The sequence below is a fragment of the Amblyomma americanum genome, chromosome 6 (genome assembly GCF_052857255.1).
Source record: "Amblyomma americanum isolate KBUSLIRL-KWMA chromosome 6, ASM5285725v1, whole genome shotgun sequence".
NCBI classification, from domain to species: Eukaryota; Metazoa; Arthropoda; class Arachnida; order Ixodida; family Ixodidae; genus Amblyomma; species Amblyomma americanum.
Window position 1 is genome coordinate 10,265,635 of NC_135502.1, and position 27,133 is coordinate 10,292,767.

At 46.0% G+C, this 27,133-nt stretch overlaps 2 protein-coding genes across 9 annotated transcripts in view; one reads left to right on the forward strand and one right to left on the reverse strand.

The window, feature by feature from the left end:
- Positions 1-7,086, forward strand: part of LOC144136290 (methyltransferase-like protein 25B) — a 30,651-nt gene extending 23,565 nt beyond the window's left edge. For 4 of the 6 annotated variants that reach the window (XM_077668514.1, XM_077668513.1, XM_077668518.1 and 1 more), the window contains exon 10: positions 6,928-7,086. In XM_077668514.1, coding sequence (XP_077524640.1) covers positions 6,928-7,086 — 159 coding nt within the window. Of the gene's footprint in view, positions 1-59; positions 5,377-6,927 lie in introns of those variants that run through there. The other 2 variants (XM_077668512.1, XM_077668515.1) reach the window with 2 other exon arrangements.
- LOC144136292 (chromatin target of PRMT1 protein-like) lies at positions 5,522-25,411 on the reverse strand. 3 transcript variants are annotated; one of them, XM_077668519.1, is made up of 6 exons: positions 25,215-25,411; positions 23,236-23,299; positions 19,777-19,948; positions 18,642-18,900; positions 17,396-17,462; positions 5,522-7,278 (listed from the first exon to the last, which is right to left on the reverse strand). In XM_077668519.1, the coding sequence occupies exons 2-6, from the start codon at positions 23,283-23,285 to the stop codon at positions 7,089-7,091; spliced, it is 738 nt and encodes a 245-aa protein (XP_077524645.1). In that variant the 5' UTR covers positions 23,286-23,299; positions 25,215-25,411; the 3' UTR covers positions 5,522-7,088. The 3 variants fall into 3 exon arrangements, with proteins under 3 accessions (XP_077524645.1, XP_077524648.1, XP_077524647.1); XM_077668522.1 differs by having other exon boundaries at positions 18,642-18,894; positions 25,215-25,405; XM_077668521.1 differs by having other exon boundaries at positions 25,162-25,405.
- Positions 25,412-27,133: the final 1,722 nt, after the last annotated feature.

The following is a 27,133-nucleotide window of genomic DNA, read 5'->3' on the forward strand; positions in this document are numbered from 1 at the left end:
CTGTGAAGGAAAGCCAGCCATGAGCATCTCATAATTGGGGCCCCTTTTTCTCTCTAAAGGCAGAGTTGGACTCACGATGTTGCATGCTACTGAGGCTGGAACATTACCAAAGCACAAATTACCAGCCATATAAGTTGTGCGCTAGCAGGAAAGTACGCACAAACAACTCAGCTTTATTTTCCCCTTTTTTTTTCTTCTCCAATACAGCATAATAAAGCACATTTTCCGAGTGCTTTATTAGGCTGCTATCTTTTAGACAAGTTCCTGCTTCAAAATGATGTTCTGAGCAGCATTTAGTGTGCCTTGGCCAAACAGCACACCTGAACTACACTGGTTCAGAGCGGGCCTGTCACACAGGGTGTCTCACATAATGCGAGTAAAGGCTTTGAAAGGAACTTGGGCAGGTTGAGGCAATTAAAACTCAGGCGGTGGCTGAATTGCCTAATATTGAAACTGGCAGGGTGTAGCCTATGCGATGGTAGCTTTACCACAAGAGCATGGGCTATACTTCAAGCACTGTGTGCGAAACCCTAACTCTTTGACCCTCTCATGCCTGTTAATGACACCTTAAAAGGAGACCGAGGACAACTGCATTATTTGGAAGTGAATGGTGGTATAGCCTACCCCGAGGGATCCGCGAATTAAAAAACAGTTTTGACAAAGCTGCTCGCAAAACCAGCTGATGGCGATATTACCTGCATTTTATTTTTTTTTTACCTTTTAATTCAAAAGCACTAATCTTGAGGTTCAGAGCCTAGCAAAATCGGCTTAGCATTTGTTTGTCCGAGAGCAACCTGTGTTGCACAAATTCCATCGGTAGCGCACTGCTTAGCCACTACACCACTGTGCCAGGAGGACTCCCAGGGATCCATGAATGGTAAGTAGAAAAAGAACAATTCTGCATATATGGATACGCCGCACTTTCGCACTGTATACGAATGTGAACATTCTAATTTTTCCTATCTTGCAAAAGCTCCGCTTTCATTGAAAGTAGTGCCTTTGTCACAAGAACAGCACAATTCTTCGATACAGGACAACTTCAATTTGTCCTCAGAGTCCCTCAACAGCTGCAATATGGACTGCCAAAATTTGTGCAGCTGCTGTTTCTACATTGCTCCACTGCATCCTGTCTTGTGCTCTGCAGTTTCACACCTTTCCCTCGAGTGCATCAGAAAAATGCTGAGAATAGGGAGAGCTTTTCAAGAATTCCATTTGTTTTTGTTTTTTTGAGCGAGCCAACGAGGTCGCCGTAAGCCACACGCCGACGGCCATCTAGCGCGACCAAGACCTCACCTTAAACCACTTTCTTCTGGCGAATGTTTTCCAGTCCAATCTAATTTCTGTGCACCATGAAGATTTTAAGAATGCACGAGCTTTTTTTTTTTGTTGTTCCAGCAGCATTGCTGTACGAGGGGCTTTCTCCAGGGTTTGCAGTGCAATTTTATGTCATAACCTAAAAGTCCTTCATTTGCCTGCAGTCCAGGCAGGCTTAGTCCAGGGGGGCACCTAGAAGTGGCCATACTTGTGGGGGTCAGTGTAGTACGGCTGTTGCCAAAACTTCTTTGCCTCAGCAAAGGGCACAGTCTGGGAGTAAAGTTCTGTACATTTCTGACATAAGACTATATTTTTTCCCCTCGATGTTCGCGGGCTTAGCATGCAATCTATTTGCCTAGAATGGTACACAGAATAGCCCCACCTTTATATGCATGAGGTAGAGGCACATGCAACTCTGGCAGATGCTTAGAGGGACACTGAGGACAGCTCCATTGAATTTGTGGCTGTGTTGATGTTTGTTCAGCTCGAAAAGGTGCATCTATTGCCGAGAAAATTTGACTTGAAAATGGAGCGTTTTATTCTCCGCCAATTGATTCCAACTCTTTATGCAATAACAAAAAGTACTCCATGATCACCATTTCAAGTAAACACGTAACTGAGCCTCAAAGATCTGCATCAAAAAATTGCTTTAACGTTTCCACAGGTTGCTTATGTAGGTGACTGGTGGCAAAAGCTGCATTTAATTTTTCATCCTTGTCTAGCTTGTAAAAGCCCAGTTTTCAGCTAAGTATCCTCCTTGTCATAAGAACACAGTATTCTCTTGGTTCAGGCCAGCCAACTTCCAATTCATCCTCAGTGTTTCCTCAGAAAGTAACTTGTATACTTGGTCATCCTAAAATGCTGGGACTGCTTGCAGTGGAGCTTGGTGGTGGAGTTTCTTGAAAGGGCTAAGAAACAATATTTACAGAGTTTAAGGAAAGCAGATGGGAGACAGGTATTCTATCACTCGTCACCCCACTGCAGGAATTTCTGAGCTAGCTTCATAAAAATCGAAGATATTGGCAATTAAAGATTAGGTAACTCCCTCAAGCACCAGAAAAAGAATAAAGAAAACTGCTTGGGGCTGTACCCCACTCATGAATATGTCGTGTTGAGGGTCGATTTGTCTACATCCAACAGGTGTCTGGCGTTGGCAGTCCCATGCGCTCCAGGCAGCTCGCTGACGCATGTCTTTAGGAATAACATACCCGAGTTTGATGCCTCACCAGTCACTGGCTTTGCAGTCTGCGACATAAAACCTATTGATTTCGAGTGACTGCAAAAGACACAGCAAGTGACTCCGGAACTACCGACAGAAAGATGTGGCAGCGGCAAATCGAAACAATGTACAGGGTCGTCCACTTCTAGTTTGACCACGGCTCCTGGAAAAGCCTTTGATGAGTGACTTGGCACCACGCATGCAACTCTCAACCACGTGCAGGTGCTGGGCTTCTAAGCTGCTATGTCGGAAACAGTAATCTCCCGGGCACTTTGCGTGCTCAATGCGAAAATGATCTTCACTGCAAGGCGAGCTCAATCCAGCGGTGCTGGCGCGCATTAGCAGACGACGCGGCAAAAGCCACGCCTATGGTTTCCAATGCGCCTGCGCACTAGTTACCCAGGCGCCCGAGAGAGGCGCTGCATGGAGTGCCGGCTACCCGGAGCCATGTTCAAACTGGAAGTGGACGACCCTGTACGTGAAGGCATTGACCTCATGCAGGCCTAAGGGGTTTGCACAGCTACACGAGCACACAATTTTTTTTTTCAGCCACCAGAAGTAGGTTTGTGATGTTGAGGCTGTCGTGGCTTCAGCAAATGGCAGTGTCCGAAGGCCTGTTGCTGACCGTGACATCACCAGTACTCGTCACGCACACACTCTAGAAAATCATCCCAAAAACCATCGCTATGCGGTGGCCAATTAGCCCGCAAATTTTAAAGATCAGTTTTTAGAAATTATGAACAAATTGCCAGCTATGTTCCAAAGACCCATACTTAGTGTGAATGCTCCTGAAGCAATTTTGAAGATTGCCGGTAAATGTGTTCAATGCATAGAATTAAAAGCATTTGTTTTACGCATTGAACACATTTACCAGCAATCCGCATAACTGTTTCATATTCCTTTTAAAGGCAATAACCTGTATAACATGCATATTATGTTATTGCTCATCACTGAACAGCCCACTTGACGTAAGCTGCCTTACGAAAATGGAATCGCCTGTTTGCATTCGATTCATCACTTGACGTATGCCAGTAAGTGCAGTGAGACTTTTGCCAACAATGAGAGTACTTTTAGGTACTGCAGAAAGAAGACACTGTGTTCCCTCTACCGAGTTATGGCTTACATCTCAAATATGCTAAAGGTCCACAAGTCGCCTAGTTTTAAGAACACAACACAAAAATTACCACATTTTTAAGATGTACAGTCAAGCCCACTTATAACAATACATCGGATATAACAATGGTCAGTCGCGGCACCGTCAGCTTTACTATGTGTTCTGTGGTAAAATAAACCGCTTATAGCAATGCTGTCACAGCACATTATCGGTTATAACAATTAAATCTGGTCATTCAATGTCAACCTTATGGTCATTCAATGTCAACCTTGAAAGAAACACAAACATGGAGACACTACAACCGCATCAGCCAAACCACGCTTACAGCGCAAAAGTGCGTGCATATGAAGCCAACCGGCGGACCGAGCCGGTGCAGCGACGCAGAGAAAGCGAAAGAACCCATGACATGTATTCAAAGACACCGGGTGCACCGAGGATCCTTGCATGTCGCGCCGGTGCAGGGAGGAGGAGGAGGAGAAACGACAGGTGCGTTCCTCCTTGCAACCAGGCAGAGAAGAAAGTAAGGAGCCTTGGTGGAGCAGTCCATTATTAACGTTTCTGAAGGGTAAGCCGCTCGCAGAAAACAAGCCGGCGTTTTTTTTTTTTTTTTTTCATTCTGAGCGACAGCTGGCAGCAAGAGAGACGAGAGTGCGTGCGCTGTCCGATCTTCCCCTGTTCTTCGGTAATTTCGCAGATTATGCTTGCCCTGAGGGCAGGTGTTGCTTTGTCAGGCGAGCTGATGGGTTGCTGCACCAGCCACGCGCTGTGCGCACACTCAATCAGTCGGTGTGGTGCACGCACGTTGCCAGCGTAGTTTTCCTCGTTTGCTGTCACCGTTCCCTCGGTACTGCAAGCTACTTGGATTTCCAGTCATGAATTGCTTCTGGAAAGCAGGAGTAGTGCCAGTGACGTGGAGGTGCACGAAGCTTCCGCCGGTGCAGTGATGACGGTGCTTTGGTCATCGGTGAACGGTGATGATTGCGGCGTGTCAAGTTGAATTCTTTCACGCTGACGATGCAGTCATGGCAAATGAAGATCTCACCGACAAAGCGATCGTGGCAGCTGTCACTGGCGCGGACAACAACCTTTGCAAGTCTTGAAATCAGTCAGACCGCATAGTTTCGGTTTCACTTTTCAGAGCTTCGCACAAGCCCATATCAGCCAGCTAACCGAGCCCAGCTGCATGCCGTTTCAGGCGCCAATTGCCGCGAGCACTTTCGTCCACGATTCTCTTTGGTTCTTCCAGTGTGTCGAAACTGCGCACTTGTCACGTGCCGTTCACTGTTTGTGCAGTGAGGTCTCCTCGCACGCGATGCTGCCGCTTGTGAGGGGTGTGACGCAGTAGCGGTGGAGCTCCAGCGGTTCTGCGTCGCACTGTGAAGGTTGCCGGGGAGGCCCTTACCACCTTTGAGCAGTTCTGCTTCGACACTTCTGACAGTATGCATGAAATAAAGCATTGAAGAAAATCTGAAAATAATCATTGTCGCGCCGCGCTCATTTCAAAAGCAAGCAACCGTTGTCCAGTCTTTCACCAGATAAATATACAATGATGCAAGCGGTTCTTATCTTTTTGGGATCACTTGATAATTTTAACATTTTTTCCGGTCCCCCGAAGTTCCAAATAACGAGCTTTTACAGGCATTAGAACCATCAAGCCTCTGCAGGCCTTTCCTGTCATTAAATGCTCCAAGTTTGTCATGTTTTTTTTTATCAGCACAACCCTGTTATAACAATTATCGGTTACAACAATGGTATTTCCGTGGCACTTCAATATTGTTATAAGTGGGTTTGACTGTTCTAGATAATGGTTAGAGTGGTAAGGCATGAGGTGCGCAATGTGCATTATCAAATAAGTGAGACACAGGCACACAGAGTCACATTCCAAAGCTTTCATTAAAAGAACTTTCATTAAAAGTCATCTTGACTGAACAGCATCTACTTACAACAGGACGTATATCGAAACATAAATACTCTAGTGAAGAAGAGCTAAGGAGGAACAATATCTGGCAATGGAGACAAGTGCAGGCCACAGTTCTCGCATTGGCGAGACACAAAAAGAATGCATACAGCTTAGCTGCAGCTGGTGCTTATGCACTAAGTTGAGAGTGAGCAGGCTCAGCTGTAAAGCTAGCCAATCAGTGCACAGCAGTTTGATTACAGTGCCTGTACCAATACACCAAAGGAAAAGGATCTGAAAAAAAAAAAAAGCAATCAAATTTAGCCACAATCATTTGTGGTTGAAAACAAGCTGCCTCCGTCACTGCATACAACAAGAAAGATTTTTCTGCTTCTGGCAGGTGAGCCAGCCGGAGCCGGCTGGCTCCGATTACAAGCTTCTTGAGGGTTGATTCTGCTGAAATGCAGTGATGGCAGAATGAACATACTTTCAGATGCTAATATCACTTCATCTGCTATGATTTTAAAAGCAGCCCACTCGAAAAGAACACATGCATTAAACAAGAAACTGTACTGGCCGCATCCGATGTATTCTGCCACTAGCCAGATATTGGGCACCAAGAACACAGGTGAAACACTAATACACACATGCTCCGAGAGTAAAAACATTATTTCAGAGAAATTAAGACAGCAGCATAATGAGTGTGGCCATGTGGCAATTGAAAGGTAAAATTTTGATTCCAAATTCAGTTGAATAAATGTAGCAGTTTGAAATATCTGTTGGTCCCGATGTCTTCATTTCAGTAATAGGTAAAAACGTCAGGACAAACAAATATTCCTTAACATGGCCAAACTTTGTAACCTAACGCCAATCTTTGAAGAATGCAATCTTTGATGCAGAAGTGACACTTGTGGGAGAGAGAATGGAGGAGGGAGTGAAGAAGGGGAGAGAAGATGTCGCTATTTTACGAGGTTTGAGGGGCTTTAATATTCCTATTGCCACACCTGTGCTATTATTGGCTGCCCGTGTTGAGTCGTGATGCAACAGCAGGAGATAAGTTGGAGCTTCGTTACCTCACATATGAAAAAAAAACTGCAGACTGTCGTGACTGCCTCAGCTGTGTGCTGCTGCTAGCTAAGCACTCAATTCCATGAAAACAAATGAAACACTGACACACATTAGCTCGAACAAGAAGAAACTCGGGCAACTGCAGATGAATGAACACAGCCCAGTGCAGCAACAGAGAGCTTGTGCTATGAAGAACAAGAAGTGAGACAACAAATATTCCAGACTGCCATGCTTGTGTGATTGGCCACCACGATGTAAACACTGAGGGACAAGTTGGCCTTGCGAATCCTCCCATTTCTTGCACGTGTCCTGCAGCTCCTGCGGCAGCTGTTGCAACCCTGCTGGGAAGGCCTGGTGCTGGGTGACCGGGCACGCTGGAGCGGCGCACGGCTCATGGCTGCCTTTCCTTCGGCCGGCCCCTCGCCGCGCAACGTTGCCCTGCTGCTGGTTCACCCGCTGCCGCAGACACGCTAGGATTAAGTGTTGCTACTGCTAGCCTGTGCCATGTACGCATCCAACTCGGCATCCAAGTGGCTCCGTGTGCGTGCCATGTATGCCTCTAACTGCTGGTCAAGCTGCCGTCGGTCAGTCTGGCCACCTGCCACGGCATTTGCAGCTGTCCCCATCTGTTGCTGCTGCTGGGCACGCCGCCGCCGATTCCGAGGCCTGCATACACAAATCACCACACCAACTAAACATTCCCAAGCTCGTTCGGTAGCTGGCAGGGCGGGTGTCAGTGATAAAATGATGTGGACTTTAACATGGCACTTCAACGGCTGAACAACTGTGAAACACCAGACTACAATCGTCAGGCCAACTTTCAGCTCGCAGTGCTTGACAGTACGAAGTGAGCTAGTTAACAACTTGCTAGCAGCTGCAGTCTACAAAGGGGGCTTGCTAGAAATGTGTATTTGAGTATAAGTGGCGCTTGTGCACCCTCCCCCACCTCTTCTAGGCAAAGCAAAAGAGATCTTTATACCAGGCTGGAAGAAATAGCAACATCCTGCCTCTCTGCTGCACAGCAATGTGACCTTGTATCTATGCTACCAATCTAATCTTCTTGGGATGGGGATTAGCCACGTGAAGCAGCCCCACAGTGGCTCGATGCTGTCAAGACACTTCAATGATAAATGACAAGAAACAGTGCATTTTCACAGAGGCAACGAATGCATTACAGTCTGGATTAAGTGAGCGGCCAGAACTGTCGAGAATAAAGAAGGTTTGTACAGCACTTTACTGGCAGCTGTCATATCACCCTAAGTTTTCCAAATCAGATTTAAGGCAAATATAGTCGATGACTGAAAATTCGAACCCCTGATTTTTCGGACATTCTTATCATTTGGTCTTTTTTGCGGCACACCGACACGGCCCACAGAGCCAATGTACAAGAGCACCTGAAATTTCGGAAGCATCGCAACTGACTGCTAGATTTTTCTTACCTTTCGCACTCGCTGCCAATACCCAAGCCACCATATAATGAATACAGTGGAACCTTTATAATTCAAACTGAATGGAAGATCGAAAACGATCAAACAAAATGAAATTCAATCTAAAATGGAGCTTCTTAAATGGTGGTGCTGATATTCTGCGCACGTCGACACGTTGCAGCCGCGTGGTTTTGAATTTGTACAGTTCTTGGACGTATTATGTCTTACAAACTTCAACAGTAGCCACAGTTTGCAACACTCATCTATGCAGAGACTTTCGTTCCGAATATGAGAAGAGGTAGCAGAGTAGCGCTATACAGGCGTTCGGTTCCATAGAGACGGCGAGCGCAAACAAAAATCGTGCACTTCAAAGCGAGGTGGGTGTACCCGCCGCAAGACGCACTGCAACCCTGACTTTTACATATCGTAAAGCTGTGAACAATTAGCAACTGATGACAGACAAGATGCCTCTTATTATGCACCAGCCGCGAAAAATTGCACATTGCCGGTAATGATGCCGATTTTAGCTTTAAGGCCGTGTAACACTGTAGAAACAGTCGGCCAACCTGTCCGACAAAACAGTAGTTTCGTCGGGTTGGCAATCCTGTCACACCGCGTAAACTTGAACAATGGGGAAACGTGTGCTGTCGCCCATTACCATGTGTCGCATATGGCCTGTCAGCATGGGGTGGCTTGTTCATGCAAGCAACTGGCACACCCGACTGCTGGCTCCTGCACGGGTGGCTCTCGCGTACAACCCTGTCAAGACACTGCTGGAGCTCAAGGCCGAGGCAGTCCCTACACAAGGCACAAGGCATTCCTTTTGGCTCCCTACATAGCCGCATTCGTCAGAAGTGTATGCTTACTCACAAGAATGTGCGCCACTTGCTCAGAAACTGTCACACCAGAAAAACCAGTTACGTCGTGTTCCCCGCTGCTTCTCTGCTCTTGTTTGTGTGCTCTCCTCCGTGCGCGACTGCTGCATGTGCACGGCCGCGCTGGAGACACATTGTGCTGCCATAGCTACTGGCGGTTTTGCAGAATATTGGACCTTGCACAGCTGCTGAGCAGCAGTCTGGTTGCTATACTGCGCCATCGATTCTGACTCCGACGAAGAACCGCACAGAAGAAACCACGCTCAAATCGATGATGGACTACCTGCGAAGGGCTCCTGAGCAAGACGCTTTCAAAATCTTGATGCGAGAGAATTAAACTCGGGCTACATGCGTCTACTTTCTGTGTCCTAGCTGTGCCTGCTTCTACGCATTTCGGATTGTGTGCTGCGCTGTTCCACAATGCATTGCCACCTTGGCTGGCTTTCTGCCCTGTTGCAGTATAACAATAGGGCGTATCACCGTAAGCACACACATCACTACAAATCATGCTATAATCTCAGCAGATTCATCGAGTTTGTTCCAGTCAGTCAGAGTACTAAAAAATGTATAATTATACGCATCATTCTTGCAATGAAATGGGAACCCAGTAAAATTATTCTGATTGCTATCTCAAAGAAAAAAAAAATGGACTGCTTTCTTGTTCATCTCAAGTTCAAAAATAGCAGGACAGGTAACTCGCGCTCACCTGTGAAATCCGGTCCCAACTAGCGATATCTTGAAACGAAGATTCCTTCAGATCACACCGTTGATATTTTGGGTCTGCTATATCCCACAGAAAGCGCCTCTCTTCAACCATCAAGATCAGGTCACTTTCCTGGCCGCAAGAGAGCGACGGCAGTGTTCACGCAAGCAACTGGAACACTCGACTGCCGGCTCCTGCATGGGTCATTCTTTCGCACAACCCCGTCAAGAAACTGCTGAAGCTCACGGCCGAGGCAGTCCCTACACAAGGCATTCTTTTTGGCTCCCTACGTAGCCGCGTTGATCAGAAATGTACGCTTGCTCACAAGAATGCAATGGGGATCGTAGGAAATGTGCCTCTCCATGGTGGCCACAGCAGCCTGCCCATTTGTATGTGCCCGCCTGCAAGATGCCGTACCACGGCAGACAGCATTGTGACAAAAGGAAAGGCTTTTTTGCATTTTGCAAACGATGTTTCCGAGCACAAAAGGCACAGAAGTGGTGAATCACCGCAAAGTGCTTGCTTTGGTTGGTGCGGCCTCTCCAGGAAATTCGCCCGGCTGGCGAACAGGTCAAACCATGTCCACGAACGCTGTTTGTTTATTTCTCTGGTTGCCGAAAGCTGTTGCACGGAGGCAGCGCCGTAGCAACCGGTCGTTTTTCTGCCATTCGTCAGTTGTTTGTTAATTCTTGTCATTTCGCCACCTTCGCCTTCTCAAACCGGGCCCTTCGTACTGTGGGCAGCGCAGTTGTCGCAGCGGTGGGTTTCAAACGATCCGTTCATTGGCAAAATGCCAAAAGTGGTACAACCATCGTATGCCGAGCTCGTGAAAGCATTCGGTGTCTCTAGTCTGTGTACGCGATGCGCGGTGAGTTTTAGTCATCAGAATGCACACAGAACTACTGACCCCTTCCTCCGTTATATTGGCAATAAGTTGAAGCGATTTTTTCAGTGAAATTTGATTTTTTGGACGTTCTCACAGTCCTTAGGGAGTCCGAAAAATTGGTTGTCCATTATATTTTCCATAATTCTGACTTGGAATAACTTATACCCCCCTCACAAGGACAATGTCAATGCCCATTGAGTCAATGGCCATCGGAATTTTCTAGGGCCATCCAGATGCACTGCTGCCACACGGCAAATTCCAATTATCATTGAGTGCATAGTGAGCATGTGACCCAACATTTTGCGCTGGGGTAGCAACACTGAAAAAAAAAATTAAATGATGTTCCATAAAATCAGTCGAATCTTGGAGTAAGTGCTATTTTCATTAAAACTTTTTTCGTAGAACGCAGTTTAAATACTTCACAGCTCAGCACAATCTTTAGACAGCGATGGCAGGGCGATGATGGGCAGTGATGCGCACCTCGTTTTAGAAGCATTCGCTTTTCACCGGCAGAACTGCCAGAGATGAGTGACCGTCTTTGTCGTATTCTTAGCTATTGTTGTTGCAGCATTTGTGGGGCACTTCTTGATCTCGACTGTCGCAAAGTGGTGAAAAAAAAGAGAAAGGCAAAAAAAAGGCCCCAAAAAGAAAAAAAGAAACGAAGTGGAACATCGCGACGCCGCACAACAAGGACAGTGTTGGTTTGTTTACATCTGAACGCTGGACATTCTGCGGAGCTGTCATTTTGACTACCACATAAAAATTAGTTTATGAACTGGCGAATGCAGTCTGCAATTTTGCCATTAAATCACAAAAATATTTTTGCTTATTTTGAGTTTATTATATGTTGCATTTTCAAGGTATGGTGAGTGCGAGGTTGTCCTCAATGGCCTATTAGATTCCAATGGCTATTCGCGAACCTCCATCATTAGAGAGATTTAGCATATAGCGTGATCCGTTTTTGCGCACGCCACTAGTGTGCACGCACTGATTGGTCCCGACGGGCAGGCGTGCAAAGGGCTCGCCAGTGCCTCGCGCCTTGTGGCGTCTTCAGGGCGATCTGCACATATGCTGTGGCTCTTCGCGGAATCTGTTCACCATAGCAGCCGCGGATCACGCTATGCTAAATTTCTCTAACTGGAGGCCACGTGGTTCTTTTAATTTCCGCTGAACAAATTTGAACAGACTGCAGGTGCAGCAGCTGCTCTTCTCTGCGTGAAATTCGCGAATCAAGTGCGACGGCCCGACGGAGCGAGCACGCGAGGAAGCTATAGGCGCATCATGACAGGTGCCCCTTTCAGACGCTTGACGCGGGGTGGCACTGGGCATGCAGTGCGTGCTACGGTGCCTCGATGCCAGCGCTGCCGTTCAGGGTGGGGACAACTTCAAAGGCGCCGCCGCATTGAATCGCACGGGATCAGCTGTGCTAGCGTTTGTAACAGTGCCGTTCATGCTCTTGGTGCACATCACAGTGCTTTTACTTGAACAGTGTTTTTCATCAGTTTCGCGCTGCGGATGTTTTTACTCATAACAGCCATTTTAACATTCCAGGGACAAAGACGTAATTGTAATAATAATAATAATTGGTTTTTGGGGAAAGGAAATGGCGCAGTATCTGTCTCATATATGGTTGGACACCTGGACTGCGCCATAAGGGAAGGGATAAAGGAGGGACTGAAAGAAGAAAGGAAGAAACAGGTGCCGTAGTGGAGAGCTCCGGAATAATTTCGACCACCTGGGGATCTTTAACGTGCACTGACATCGCACAGCACACGGGCGCCTTAGCGTTTTGCCTCCATAAAAACACAGCCGCCACGGTCGAACCCCTCGACCGCGGCGGCTGCGTTTTTATGGAGGCACGACCTAATTTTAGGGCCTCAGGTGTTCTAGGTGGAACATTTAGTGTGCAGTCTGTTGGTTTGAAGAACGCGCTATTATTTTAAAGATCCTTTGCCCAGCAGGTGCTTCCACTCCATACGAGTGGAAGAAATTTTCTTTTCTTTTTCTCCGTGGTTTTTTGGTTTTTTAAATCCTACGCTTTGATAGCCGCGCGTCATCAGCCGCTCGTGCACTGTTTCGTGCGGGCCGTTTCTATTTGTTGTGCTCGCAAAGACTGCTGTATGTCTGCTTTTTAAACTTTCAAAGTGTAACTGTGAGCTGCTCACCTGTTTACTGCTCACAGGGGTGCAATTACGTCTGTTTACAGGCGGGCGCTGGTAGATAAAAACGATTCCACCGTATACCAACGTTGCCACTCTACCTGCATTTTCTTTCTCGAACCCCACGAAAACTGATTGCCCCTCGTTGGCGATAGGATAAAGGATTACTGCAAGTTTTTCACTTGTTTCAATTTTCTGACGGGCGCACAAACACAGGGTGCTCTTGCATGTGCTTATATGCAGACTTCGCTTGCTCTGCTGCGATTCCTGCATTTGTGAAACCGAATTCTGCATATATTTTTTCATTGCATTCATTTTATTCAAGCCCATCTGTACTCATTAATAAACGATCCATATAAACCTGCACAAAAAAGGGTGAATTTGAGGTCATAAATAACTGCAGTAAATATTTTCTTAAAATTTTAAATCCGAAATAAAAGTAATCAACTTGGAAAAGTCTTGCTTTGTGAAACAGAATCAACTAGAAAAGGTTTAGTTTGAAAAAACTGCAATTTTTAATGATGCCTATGCATGCAATTCCTATTTTGCCCGCAAAAATTGGGTGGTGATGGGTTAGGCTTTTGCAAAAACAACTCCTAGCTAAAAATTGAGTTTCATTACTGCTCAGAGTCCCGGGGAAGCAAAAACAATGCAGGCATTTACGCGCTGACCAGGAGCACACTGGCACACAATAGCCCGTCATGATGGCTCGGTGGACTTGACAAGCTCGTCAGTCATGCAGTCGAACACTCTCAAACAAGTAGAACAACCAGCGAGTCATCCCCAGCCACTGTGCCTCGAACAATGCAAGCTCAGCTGCTTGCACCGAGCAACTGCGACCACTTCACCAGCCCGCCGTGATTCAAAATGGCGTCGCAGCAAGAAAGAGGTGGCGTGGGGGCGGCCAAAGGATGGCACCACCCCGAACGGCGGCGCTGGCATCGATGCACCCTAAGTGCGTACACCTAGCAGGTGCTCATGCACCTGCTAGCTGCAACAGCAAAAGTAATAGCAACAGCTGCGCAATGACACAACCGCAACTGAGACCAGCATTCAGGCCTCATTGATAGGTTTAACACCCCCAGATTTCCGAACTCCCCAATTTCCGATGGCCACTTATGCAGAATGTCAACACAGCCCCAATAAGTGTGATAAAGTTCAATGCATTCTCTCTTTTTCCATGTAAATGGCCTTGTGTGTTTGAAAAATACATAATTTTAAAATGCCTATTGTGCCATTCAACCTTTTTTGTGTGGTAGAGGTATTTGAAATATCCACTTCGAAATTATTCGAAGAAAATTGCTATTCAATTCGAATTCACTTCAAAACAAAAAACCACTACTCGCACATGCCTACTTACGACATACAGCAGCTAGCTTCAAAGCACCATCTGCAGCAGCTTCAATGTGAAACACAGTAGGCCTAGAGACACCAGCAAGCAGCACTATACCAATCCGCCATTGCCCAGTGTGCTCAGGAAGCTGTAGGGATGATGCTTGGTACGAGTGCAGATAAGTTATGCAGTGCTTTGGCACTGCGCACAGTGGAATGCCGGAATGATGCATCGTCATACTGTGTGTCGCAGACAGCTCACCAGCTGGTAGCTTCCCGTGGAGTGTGCCCACGGCAGCATCAGAAACAAGAAGTGGGAGAGAAAGAAAGACCAAAACGAGGAAAACGCGGCACTGATAGTGAGGCACGCAAGTACTGACGATTGCAACACTAAACGCATACTGCAAAAGTTACAATGGGCACTTACGGCCCTTATGTGCTATGAATGTGACAGCATCCGTTGACCTAAAAGCATTTGACCTAAAGGCCTTTATCATTGCCGCTGTCAAGAATGACCCGCTACATTTAGTAATGTCATTTATAATTCCAAAACTACCACTATCACTATTAATAACTATCCTTATCTCTAGCTAGGGCTGTCTTGTCTGATGTCTCTGCTTCATTGCCTATGATCACCCATTACTATCTTATACCCTGCTGCAAGACCATGGTGACATCATGAGGTTTTGTTGACGCTTCTCTTGGTCAATGCCACCGGATTTTGTTGCTGATGAGTTATGCAATGCTATGCATTAAAATGAGCCATGCATTAAAATGAGCTATGCATTAAAATACTTCTCTTGGTTTAACCACTCACTTATTCGCCCTGAAATTCGAAGCAGAGATGGCATACGACAGTCTGTTTCAATACCATGTTTGGATGATGTACTTACCTCATTCGGCCAGAATTACTTAGAAATCTGTGTCATCTGCAGCATCCATGGCCCAAAACCAAAGTGAGCAACTTTTGCACAGGTGATATGGGTGTGCCATCTGGTGTGTATCAGAGGAACGATTCTTTAGCCCATTTGATAATGATTTTTCAATTGCTTTTGCTCAATGTTGTTAAGCAGTCAAGAAAGCATCTTGAAATGATCCACTCAACCCCCCCCCCCCCCCCGATCACCGCAGCTCCAATGGTAAAATAGTTGTTCCTTAGATAGGCACCAGATGGTGCCGCCAGTATCACCGGAGCTATGCAGACTAAGACATATCAAATCACAAATTAGCTACGACCAGATAGACACGTTATGCGATTCATGTGGAGAGAAGGAGGAAACAGCTGGACATGTGCCTCCTCAGAGCACAGACACGGCGGAATCGCAAGTTCGCGGCCAGTAAAGCTTTCGCTTTAAAAGAAATTTAGAACCTGCAGAGACCGTGACTCCGCTCTCCTCCAATTCGTTCGCTTGCGGCTCCATTCAATAGCTTCGGCAGTTGGGCGGAGCTGTTCTCTTCGAGCTCTCGGCTAATTTAATCCATTCACAGCACACATCTGAAGGTACATGCAAATGGGCGAGAGAACCCGATCCAATGGATCCCGTACCTCCGGAAATGCGTGGAACCCGTTTAAGCGTCGTGCATCGGTTTTACTTTCAAGACGCCAACTTTAAACGCGAGCGCTCTTGAGCACCCATCCGTTTTTTGTGGAAAAAATAAATAAATAAATAAATAAATAAATAGCCTGTCCCTCCTCGACCTCCTCGAAGCTGCCTGCTGCACCGTGCAACAGCGCCTTTCAAACAATCGCAATCCATTGGCCCCAAACCCTCGGCCAGCCTCCGATGGGCGCGACGTGCCGACCTTGTCCTCGCCCCTCGCGACTCCCCGCACTGGGTTTAAGATATTTAATTAGCAACGGCTAATCACCGAGGAAGGGGGAAACGACCCGCCGGCACCTAACATAACCGTGCTCCCTCAAAAGCATCGCATGCTCTGTGGGGCTGAGGTAGCCAAAATGCAGGCTGGAGTTTTTGCGAGAACTTCGTTGGCGGGTTCGGGAACGGGATCCATCGTAACGCTGGCAAGACGCCGAGGCAAACGTAAACGAAGCCACGGTAGCAACCCCCAATAGATGCCTTCAACGTGCGGCGGCGGTAGCTTTCATTTCGGCTGCTGCTAGACCGCACCGCTAGCCGCCAGAAATCATGGACTCTGCGTTTACGTCACGTTTCACGTTACTCCGTCCTGTGACGTCATAAGAGGATACCGTGACGTCATAAGAGTGTGCCGAGTTTGAATTGGAGAGCAGGAAAAACTTTTTCAACTTCGAATCCAAATTTCTTTGAAATAAATGCATCTTTCTCTCCTGGACAAGCGGCAACAAAGCCATGAAATGCTGAACTATCAGATTTTGCTAACAAAAAAAATTGACAGAGTTCTGCTCACTGTCCCTTTAACAGTGCCCATTTAACGTTGCAACAGTCAATAGTTCGTCATATGAGCTATCACTGATTATTTCTTCATCACTTATCCGGGCAATGGCAACAATGATGTTGCCAATGGCAACATATACTTGGTGAGCTGCACTGCCGCAGGGAGCAAGCCACCAAATGCCCCTTTGTCTTCTTCGCTCTTGTCTGGTGCCTGCATCTGGACTTTCCTATGTCTCGGGGCGTGCTCTAGTCCACTGAGCTTAAAACAGTTTGGTGCTCGCATGTTCATCCACAATTAAGCCAATATATGCACTGCACTGAGAGGCATCTGCTCCAAAAATTCCTTCCAATATTATATATATTACATATAGTATAATACCCTGATCCGTGGGTTGAAACTTCGAAAAATCGAACTTTCGGATCCACCGGAGTCTTGTTATGCCGACTTTAGTCCACAAAATTGAGCTTTTGGGCTTCACAGAGTCCAAAATATTGGTCATTAAGCAATTTCCTATGAGGTACCGGATGGCTCCTCAGTAAAGTTCTAAATATCGTACAAGTCCAAATTACTGGAAGCCATAAATTAGCTGGCTACTCGGATTTACAAATTAACAGGGTTGTATTGCAATAACAAATACGATGATTAATCAGGTTAAGGTACCAAGATATTGCTTTTAACTGCAGTACTAAAGCTGCTAAGACATTTAATTCAAATACTTGCACACCTTTCACAGGACACAAACATGAAAAATAAGAACTATTTATGAGGAAAGGGAACATGCAATACCACTCTCACTCTTGGTGGACACCTCAACTGCATCTAGAGGGAACCAATGAAGTAGAGAGAGAAAGAAGGGAGAGAAAGAGGTGCTTTAGTAGAGGGCTCTGAAATAATTTCAACCACCCAGGATTCTGGCAGTGACACTGTACAGCACACAGGCATCTCTTGCACTTCGCCTGCATCAAAATGAAGCTGCCGTGGCCGGGATTACAGAGCAAGAGTGACTGCAAAAAGGCAACACTCACCGGAATTGTCCACGAAGGGTCCCATTGGCACGGGGCTGCCTGTAATAGGCTCTGGCTGCTCCACGATCTGCACCACAGATGTGAACATTGCAAACATAACAGGGTACATAAGCAATGCTATTAATGGTATGCCCTCACTGGCAATTACGTGCAGGCAAAGAAAGCCCCTGTCATATCCTCCCAAGAACAAGGCCAACTGTCATTTCAAAGGTTAGGGTACATTAATCTCGTACATTTATCCAAATATGACCTACCGGCACCATAGGAGCATGTCAGTGTTCATCAGACCCTACTGAATTCACATCTCCCATTATATCGTAGCGAAAGATACATTGGCCACGAACTCGCAGTTCCGCCGTGCTCGCATTCCCACCGTGGTCGCACCGCACCACGTGACTGGTCACGTGACCAGCCACGTGACAACTAGCCAGACAACCAGACTAACCTCGACTTGCAATCAAGATTAACCAAGGCTAACCAAGCTATCCCTTAGTTTTCGCTGCATATATCCTGGCATAGCAGAGCCAAGCCACTGCCAATTTTTACACAATGGGCCCACACATGGACTGTTCATTAAAAAGGCCTGCTGGCTCCTCGGAGCACTAACACATGGAATTTCTTTTAATGTCACTGAAACAATGCTTCATCAAGAAGCAAGCTGATTCGAGGCCATGCAAAACACCTTGTCAGGTCAGTGCCAGTAGCTGAGTAGCTGATCCTCGCATTTGAAAATAGCATTCACAGGTGCGTTTTAAGTACAAACGTTAGCGCAAAATAAAGCACATTCACAAGAAAGGTGGACAAGACAACGCGCTACTGACAACTGATTTTTATTGACAGAAACACATAATATATAGGCTCACCGTCACACCACCTATCAGCTGCAGCAAACGTCAGAAAGATGAATAGGGTCACAAACGCTAAAAACATGACTTAGTTAAAGACGATAAGATCGGAGAAAGAACATTAAAAGACATGATACGTGGTGTAAAGGGCCAAAGAAACATGACTGAATGGGATCAGAAAGGATGAAGACAAAACCAAAATGCATTAAAACCGTAAAAAAAAAAAAACAGAAAAAGCACGTGAGACAAGAAAATCATGCTGTTCTGAAAAGACCCGAGAGCATAAACCAACTCACCTAAACCACAGTTTCGACCGGCTGAAAGATGCAACTTCCAGAGTGCTTTGCAATAAGGTAGTGCTCATACTGAAACAGGTTTCTAAAAGAGGTTTCTACACTCACTTCTACGGGGCTGTGCAGCACGGGCTCCATTGGCATGGATTGGCCGCAGCCCCAGCCTTGAGCGCAGCAGGAGCCCAGACGGATGAAAGGGCCTCAGCCCCAAGCGTGCCTTCACACCACCGGACAGCGGGCCGAGACGCTGACGCAGGCTGCGCTGCAGCACCCAGCCTCCCCCCAGGGGGGACATCCCCCGCTCGACACCACCGAGGGAAGGGGAGGGCACCATGTAGCCGCCACTCAGCACAGGAGGAGCCTGCAGCTGTGACAGCCACGTCAGCCAACCTGCTGAGCACACCTTACGGGGGCACTTGTGCAATCAACGCACCAGTCCACTAATGACTCTCAGCACCAAGTGTTGCACCACTAACAGCCCCACTTATGCCTTGTTTGCACTTCAATTCTGCAGCTAAATGGCATTTATCAGCAAGTTTTGTTTCACACTTCATCCGGGAGGAACATTTGCTTCTTTCATTCACAATGACTAGAAAGTCTGGATCGTCTGCAGCAATAAGAATCCCCCACCCGCCCAAAGTTCTCGCAACTGACACCGCAGTAGTAACTTCTCTCAACAAGAAGGGGGTGGTAGAGTACCCTTGTCTCATGTCATCTATTTTATTGTTCTGCAGCCAGGGTGTGATGGCGCTGCAAAATCAACTGTTGGGAATAATTGGTCTCTGGGTTCTCATCGCAGCAGATGTTGCAAACTTTCGGTTCATTCTGACTGAAACAGGCAAGTACTCTACCCAAGGCAGCTATCTTTCGTCATGCAATTCTGCATCCTAGGATGCCTGGAAGCAGGGATTGCATCATCAGTCACTCCTAGACTTCATACGATCAGCCGATCTCTTTTCATTAAAATAGTCATATTCTTTTTTCATTCACATAACCATTTCCCTTTTATGCCCGGAAGAAATAAACTCTGCAAAAAAAAAAAAACAGCAACAAACAAAACTCACTAACAAATGCCATTTATCAGCAACATTTGAGCATGAGCAAGTGATTAAGCCAGGAGAAGCATTTTATGAAGGGCTCTGGGTGATGCAACACTCGGTCTGCATGCACAACCACACACCGCAACCTTTCACTAACAGCTGTGAATGCAGCATGGCAGCCCACTGGCAAAACCATATATTACCTTGCGGAGGCGCAGCGCGGCCAGCACGCTAGGCCGCGTGGCCATTTGCTGTGCCAGACGCACGTTGCGCATCGATGGCTGGGGCACCGTTGGGCACTGGGGCACCGCCACAGCTGCAGCCGCTGCTGCCCGCAGGGCTGACGCCTCGGCCTGCTGACGGTATGCTGTGAAACTGCAGTACAGGGCAAAGAAGAAGGAAAGCAGATGGGTACAGCAACAAACTCCGAGCGCAGGAAGTGAAATTACGTTCAGGACACACCAACACGCTGGCTGCACAATTGAGTCTGATAGGTGGGGCAGTTCGTACATACAAGGTAAGAGAACACAACGCTCACTTCAGGTATGGAACCATATCTCAGGCAACAAATAGATATAGTGCCATCAAATTTTTGGAACTGCTTCTGTTACTGTGTATTTAGAAAATTATCCAATGAAGCCACCGTCAGCAACAATGACAGTTTCAATTCGGCTACAAAAACGGCGGCATGCTCGGATCAGGTGGTACTTGGGAGATGTTGGTCATTCATTCAGCAATGGCAGCCGTCAGTGAGTCTTCCGCGTTATGTAGCCGTTTGTTGGCCTGCCTCCCAATGACGCTCCAGTCATCGTAGTCCAGCGAATTCAGACCTGGAGCTAGGAGGCCACAAGTTTGGATGACATGGTTCCGGAAGTTCCCAGCCAGCCACTCCTAACTAACACAGGCACTGTTGCAAGACCGAATCTTATTGAAATACATAACACATTTTTAACGCGAGAGCATTAAGGAGCACATGTCACAAAGAAACCAGCATCGTCAGGGGCGTCTGTTGTTGGCGTCACTGACCTTGAGTGAAAAATCCACGAAAACTCCCCAGAGAAGAAACCTAGGTAGGCCACCTAGGTCACGAGACCTTGTGGCATCATCAAAACCTTCCCCTCAGATAGTGAGCAAACTGCCCACCGTGGCAGGTGGCATTTAAATTAATGATAGGACGCGAGAGGTTCATTGGGAAAAGAAATCTGGGTTGTACAAGCCCCACTGGTGGCAGCATGAGCCATTGCAGGGCAGTAGCACATCACGTAACTGTTAACTGCTGCACCACTGTGCCAGGAGTGGTACAATGGCTCCCAGGGACCTATGAATGTAAAGCAGAGAATGACCATTTCTGCAAATAACCCATTTACACTATCGCAGCATACCCTTAAGGTGGAGCTGAAGTGTCCCCTCCACTTTTTCTTGACACACCCTTTCGAGGGCTTTACAACAATGTCAAGCACTTCCATGCATGCAGCCACAGTAATGTAGAGTCTTTCTTCAAAGTGTGGTGGCATGATGTCGCTCTCATTGCTAACGACACCTAACGCCATCACAGATGATTAAAATTTCATCTGCATCACTGTAGACACCTTAGAAGGGCTTATGCAAAGCTTCCCGTTGTTATGGCGGTTAGTATGTACAGCTAACACATGCCAATTCCAGCAAGAATAGTGCACAGAGGGTGACAAATACATGAAAGTGGAAAACCGGTTAGAAATGATTACCCCTTGTTGTTTTATGCCTAGAGTTTTAACAACACTAGAAATCTGACAAAAACACAGTTTTAAAAGTGCACTAAAGCAGGCTACATGCACCCAAATGCAGCTGGCACTCTTATTAATGTCCTCACAAGCAGTGAGATGGTCACTGTCTAGTTACTATCTGTTTGGAAAAAAAAACGGGCTCGCACACATGATTACTTGCAAAGCAGAAGCAGCATACAGCCCCAGCAGAATCAAACCTGCCTGTTTAACCCTTCAAAGCCACAGGGTGGGCTAAATTAAGAATAAAAAAAAATCAAATTTTTGTTCTTATGCAATATGAAATTTCCGCTTTTTCTTGAATGAGGTTCAATGTCTCACTTGCATACCAATAATTTTTTTAACATAAGAAATGACCATTTTTCAAAGCTGGGCGGTGATAAACCATGCCCCATTTTACATGTACGTATGACGTGTAGCTCTCCTAAGTTGAAAAAAAAAAGTAACAAAACAGGCACACTGATTTTCCCCAAGTTTAAAGAAATTTTAAAACAAAAAAGACTTCCTAGCATTTTGTTTTTCAATTATTCAGCTCTCAACTCTATGTAATCTGCATGAAACGCGCCTTTTACTGCCGCGCTGCTTCAGCATGGTCTCACTAAAAATATCTATTTTTTTCTCAGCTCTGGGGCACGTGTGTGAAGGTTACTGGAATGACTAATGCCAAAGAAGTGGTTCTGGAACCACTGGTTCTCCACTAATGAGCCTATGCTTACCATCATGATGTTGAATTCTGGCAACGCCGACCGATACGGCATGCCTCTAGTATATGACGGCTATCATCTTCTACAAGTTCTTATTTTTCAAAACACTCACTGTCGGAAGCATGCACAGACAAGCTAAAGATTACTTCCTGACCGTGGCTATAGATTGGTTGAGAAAGAAAAAGAAATACCTCAATGGGAATGCACACAGAATGCAAATTGGTCTAGAATTTTTTTGGATGCGTGCTGCAAAGGACATGCGGTATCAATGGTGTGCTTACTTTTATTTTTGGCAGCATTGCCCGAGCTACCATTCTCATGTCATTCAGTGTTTCACCAGGACACTACTTGGCACAACAGTTGTCTTAGGCTAACCAGTGATGAGTTTACTGTACGGAAAGAGCTACACAACTGATCACAAAGGAGGCTCAAAAACCAAGGGAACAAATAAACAAGAGAAATAATGATTGTGGAGATGGCTATGTAGCTGGTGGCTATTTCAACGTGCATTTGTTGATATAATTTCGTACTGACTTTTTTTCAGGCTTCAAAGCCAATCATCTCAAGACATAAATTGTGACAATAACTGACCCATTTTCTTAGGAACCACAAGTGCTAGAAACATATATGGCCAGTTTTTAAAACAACCTAAGGGAGCGTCACTGTACGATTATGAAAATTAATGCAGAGAGCTTTGTTGCACAAGGTGTCTACTGCCCATTCCACCCTAAAAATTGGGAGGGTGCAGTGAAAAAATTAGTGAAAAATAAGAAATTTCTACAGAACAATAATTCTAACTCGGTAATAAGAGCACAGAGAGCCGATTACGATGATACCGGTGTGACGACTTTTCATTGAGCGCATCCTGAGAAAATGGACCACAAATATTGGTTAAAACACAGTCGAGGTATAGGGCTTGCCCTGTTCCCTCAACAACTTTTGAAGAGCCCAGTTCATACAAATGATAGTGGTGCAATGTGCTTTGAACAAACCCACTTGTGGGGTATTTTACAAAGAAAATCTTCATGCATCCTCTAGACAATGCAACCCTCAATACATTTCTGCTCTACCAGAAGGTTGGCAGAAAGCTCTGAAGCCTGCAATAAAAAAAAAGTTTTTGTTTCAAAAAGTGTAGGATATACAATCTAGTCATCCAGGGTGAAAAATTTACATAAAGCAAACAAAAAAGTCCACGCACCGCTCATTGAGGCTGATCTTTGTTGTATTCTTCAGGACCACTTTGGCCATCGTGTCTTGTTAAGCTGCAAACAGATTTCAATAGCTCAGAAATCCGCATTGCCACATGCTATGTTTCACTCTCTTCATGCACATGAACAATAGTAAAAAACAGAAAGCACACAAAAACTAGTCTATGCAGGCAAGTCAGTAGAACTGGTGACTGACAATGCAATGTAGAAACTTTTTGCACATTCTGAACGAAGGCACCTGGAACCAGTCATACAGTGACACAATCGGCTTTGTACCCATAGCCACTACTGCCCTTTGTAACCTCACAAAACGTGGTTATGTTCCTGCATTGTGGTATACATAGTTTGCATCCATGTCACAGATGCCCCCATCTTTGGGTCCAGAAAACACAGGGAAAGCCTGACTTTTCCTAATCCGCTTATCACCAACTGGTTACTTTTTATGGCAATGCAGCAGAGGCTAGGCAGGACGGAGGAGACGGTCATTTGTCCTGGTGCTGTGGAGAGTGGACTGTAGGAGGTGTGAATGGTACTGAATGGGGGAAGCCTAAGAGAGGCTGGAGGGTCACTAGTGCTGAGGAGGCCACTCCCCCATGGGGCAAGGACAAAGGACCGTTTCCTGCCTACTCAAAGCCCAGTAGTGCTTACACTATTTTACAGCAGTGATCTAAAATCAACGGCATCTTATTTATGAAGTAAACTGTCTACACAACTGCCAACAGGTGGAAATGTGACAGCAGACAATAACAAGGTGCACACCAGAAATAAAGGTTGATATGTAAAGCTGCCATGGAGAACTGGTTGCAATGCCAAAATCCTCATCACCTCAGGTTCACCTGTTATTTTTTATCATTCTTTCTCTTTCTACACATATAGAAATAATACATGCAACACAGCAACTTTATAGGTACCATTGCAATAATGTAAGTGCAAGTACACGGGGGGTGCTGAAAGTCTGTGTGGGCATGCCATTGCAAAGACTTCACGAGCAAGAGAGATTTACTAACACATGCACAACATTTAGACTGATACTATTTGAGAAGGAAGGGGCAAATGCACCTCAGGGATGCCTTCCAGCCAAAGAAATCAATGAATTCTCACGCCGCCGCGATTAACCCGATTAAGCCGTGGTTAGCCCCTTTTTATCTGCTACCCCCTGCAATGTCACGCTAGCACGTCCAATGGAATAAACCGTGACGTCATGAGAATCGGTCGACTCCACAGGCTGAAAGGCTTTCCTTGCCCTCCTTTGCCGCTTTGTGCTTGGTAGGGCTGCCATGAAAAAAGTGTGACGGGAAAAATTTTATTCCTGCACGATTATGACGTCTTACACCAAGACCCCACAAAAGCAACCAATAGTGTGGTACTTCTAGCGCTCTTGAACACAGTGACCGCCGCACAATATAACATCGCTCATACTTCGTCGACGAGTACATTTTAGTAATAAATATAGAACTATGCATCCACACTGTTTGAGGAAACAATTATGCTTCAATTTCAGACAACGATTTCGCCTCACTCAGCACTGAAATGTCAGCTAGCAGAGACGTCTCACTACGAGTTCATGCACGACGGCGCGAAAACGCATGTGCGCAGATCTTTGGAATAAATGTTAACACGCACAAGTTCCTTTCACGAGTCGTTTCGTCCATTTCACGTCAACACGAAAGCACGCGTAGGGAGGTCAGCGTAACTCGCACGTCAAAAGCATCTATGCGCACTGTCAACGGCTTCAACAGCGGGTACAACGCACTACGGGGAAGTCAAGTCGACGCAGCTCTGCATTTACGTTACCACGTAGCAAATAGCTTTCACAGCATAGTTATAAAGTCGCATGACCGTTGAAAAGACAGAGGACGAGGCAAGCCGCAAAACTGTGCACAGGTGAGGTTTAACGCTATTAATTATATACATACTTTCATTACCCAATGTACCCGATGTGCCAGAAACACTGAAGCGAGTAGCTTACCAGCGCAGGCAAGCTTTTCCGAAATTGAGTTGCAGCCTCAGCGCCAATGCGTTGAGCAACGCTGGCACGTGTGTACTTTCGTCCGTTTAGTATTAACGAAAAATATTAATGTGGGCGCATAAGCAAGTGACAGCAAAACTCTTTCATCGAGAACTCGCAAAACTAACAAGCCGCAAAGCCGCAGTCTGGATCGTCTTGGCTTCTGTCGACTTGAAGCTATGAATAGTTGTTTTGTTCGTAAAAATACAATAAAAACCTAAAAAATTATTTAAACCAAATTTTCAAAATATTAGTTAATTTGCACTATATAATGTTTCGTTTTCAATTTCTAATGGGTGAGGTGAGTAGTTTGGTTTCCATCATGGTGTGGTTTCCGGATTCAGCGCAGAGGTTCATGGAAAAGTTGTCTGCTACTGCTATTTCCGGTTCCAAATTTCTCTCCCTGCTCTACAGTGCTCTCTACCTGCTCGCTTACTTCACGGCAAGCGTAGCAGGGGTGGCAGAATGTTCGGTGGGCGGATGAGATCAAGAAGTTTGCGGGCATACGGTGAATACAGCTGACAAAAGACAGAGTTAATTGGACAGACATGGGGGTAGAGGTGTGCGCCGAGGCATCGGCGCGCCGCCGCCACCGCCGCCGACGTTTTAACTCGGCGAGATGGCGCGCCCTCTAAATATGAATATATTTTCCCCCGCAAATCTAGCTGTGTTTGAGATTTAGTTTTGTCTTGTTTAATTTTTTCCCCGGTCTAAGGCATATAACCATGTCAAGGAGTCATCATGTCAAGTGTGTTGCAATGAGTCAACACAAAACAAGCAAAAGCAACCTTGCTCTCCGCGCGTCTACACATGCGTATCGTCACCATACAACGCAACGTGGCAGTCCGAGTCTTCGTCAAAAGTGCAACATGGCGCAACGAGTAGAAGCAACGGTTTCGGAACGTCGAAATCACGACTTGAGGGTCGCGGGCACTGTGGCTGCAGGTAGAATCAGCGATATGTCCCAAAACGGCATCAACGCATCGTAACATATCTCAGCTAGAAAAAATGTTCACTTCCTGCAAAAAAAAAAAAAGTATTTTATTTCTTTTTTTATTCCGGGAAAAGGCCCCTATACGAACAGTTACTTTAAACAAATGGTGATTAATATTCAGAACAAGTGATTTCACACACTGTCCAGACGGAAATGTTATCAAATCTACTGATTGATTGACAGGTAAAGGGCTCAACCAAGGAAGCGCTCCCTTTCCCCCCGTGCAGGGTAGCAAACCGGTTATTCTTCCTTTTAACCTCCCTGCCTTTCCTCCTCCTTCTCCTCCTCAAGCAAAAGTTGGTCATAAAAGAGGCCTGTTTATTTTTACGTAAAGGAATATTGTATAACCACAATATCATTTAGAACAAGTGAAAATCCGGTTAACATATCCAGTGTCACGTGCGTCGGTGCCGGCTTAACAATTCTAGACGAATTCACTCTGCCCAATGAAAAAATACCTATAACCAAAGGATAGAAAAAAAATAAAACACTTGCGACTACGACGCAGAAAGCACCAGCTGTTTGCTTAGGCCATACGCTGCCGCCAAAGCACTTATCTGCCAATGTGCTAAACGGTCTCCTGGAGGAATATCTGTTCCAGTATTCGAGCCATGCTGCAATTTTCACAGATGCCTCTCAACAAGGCGAAAAGGCAGCAGTAGGTGTTTATTCCCTCACATTGGATTGGAGTTATTCTATCCGAGTCCCTGATTATACACCAATTTTCGCTGCTGAATTCCTCGCTATTGCTTTGGCCTTTCAAAATGTTCCCCGCAATATTTCTCAAGTTATCATTCTCTCGGACTGCCTCTCAGTCTTGGCAGCACTAGAAAGTTCGGCAACAAGTCTCTTGTACCGATCTCTAATATGTACTTTGTGCCACGTC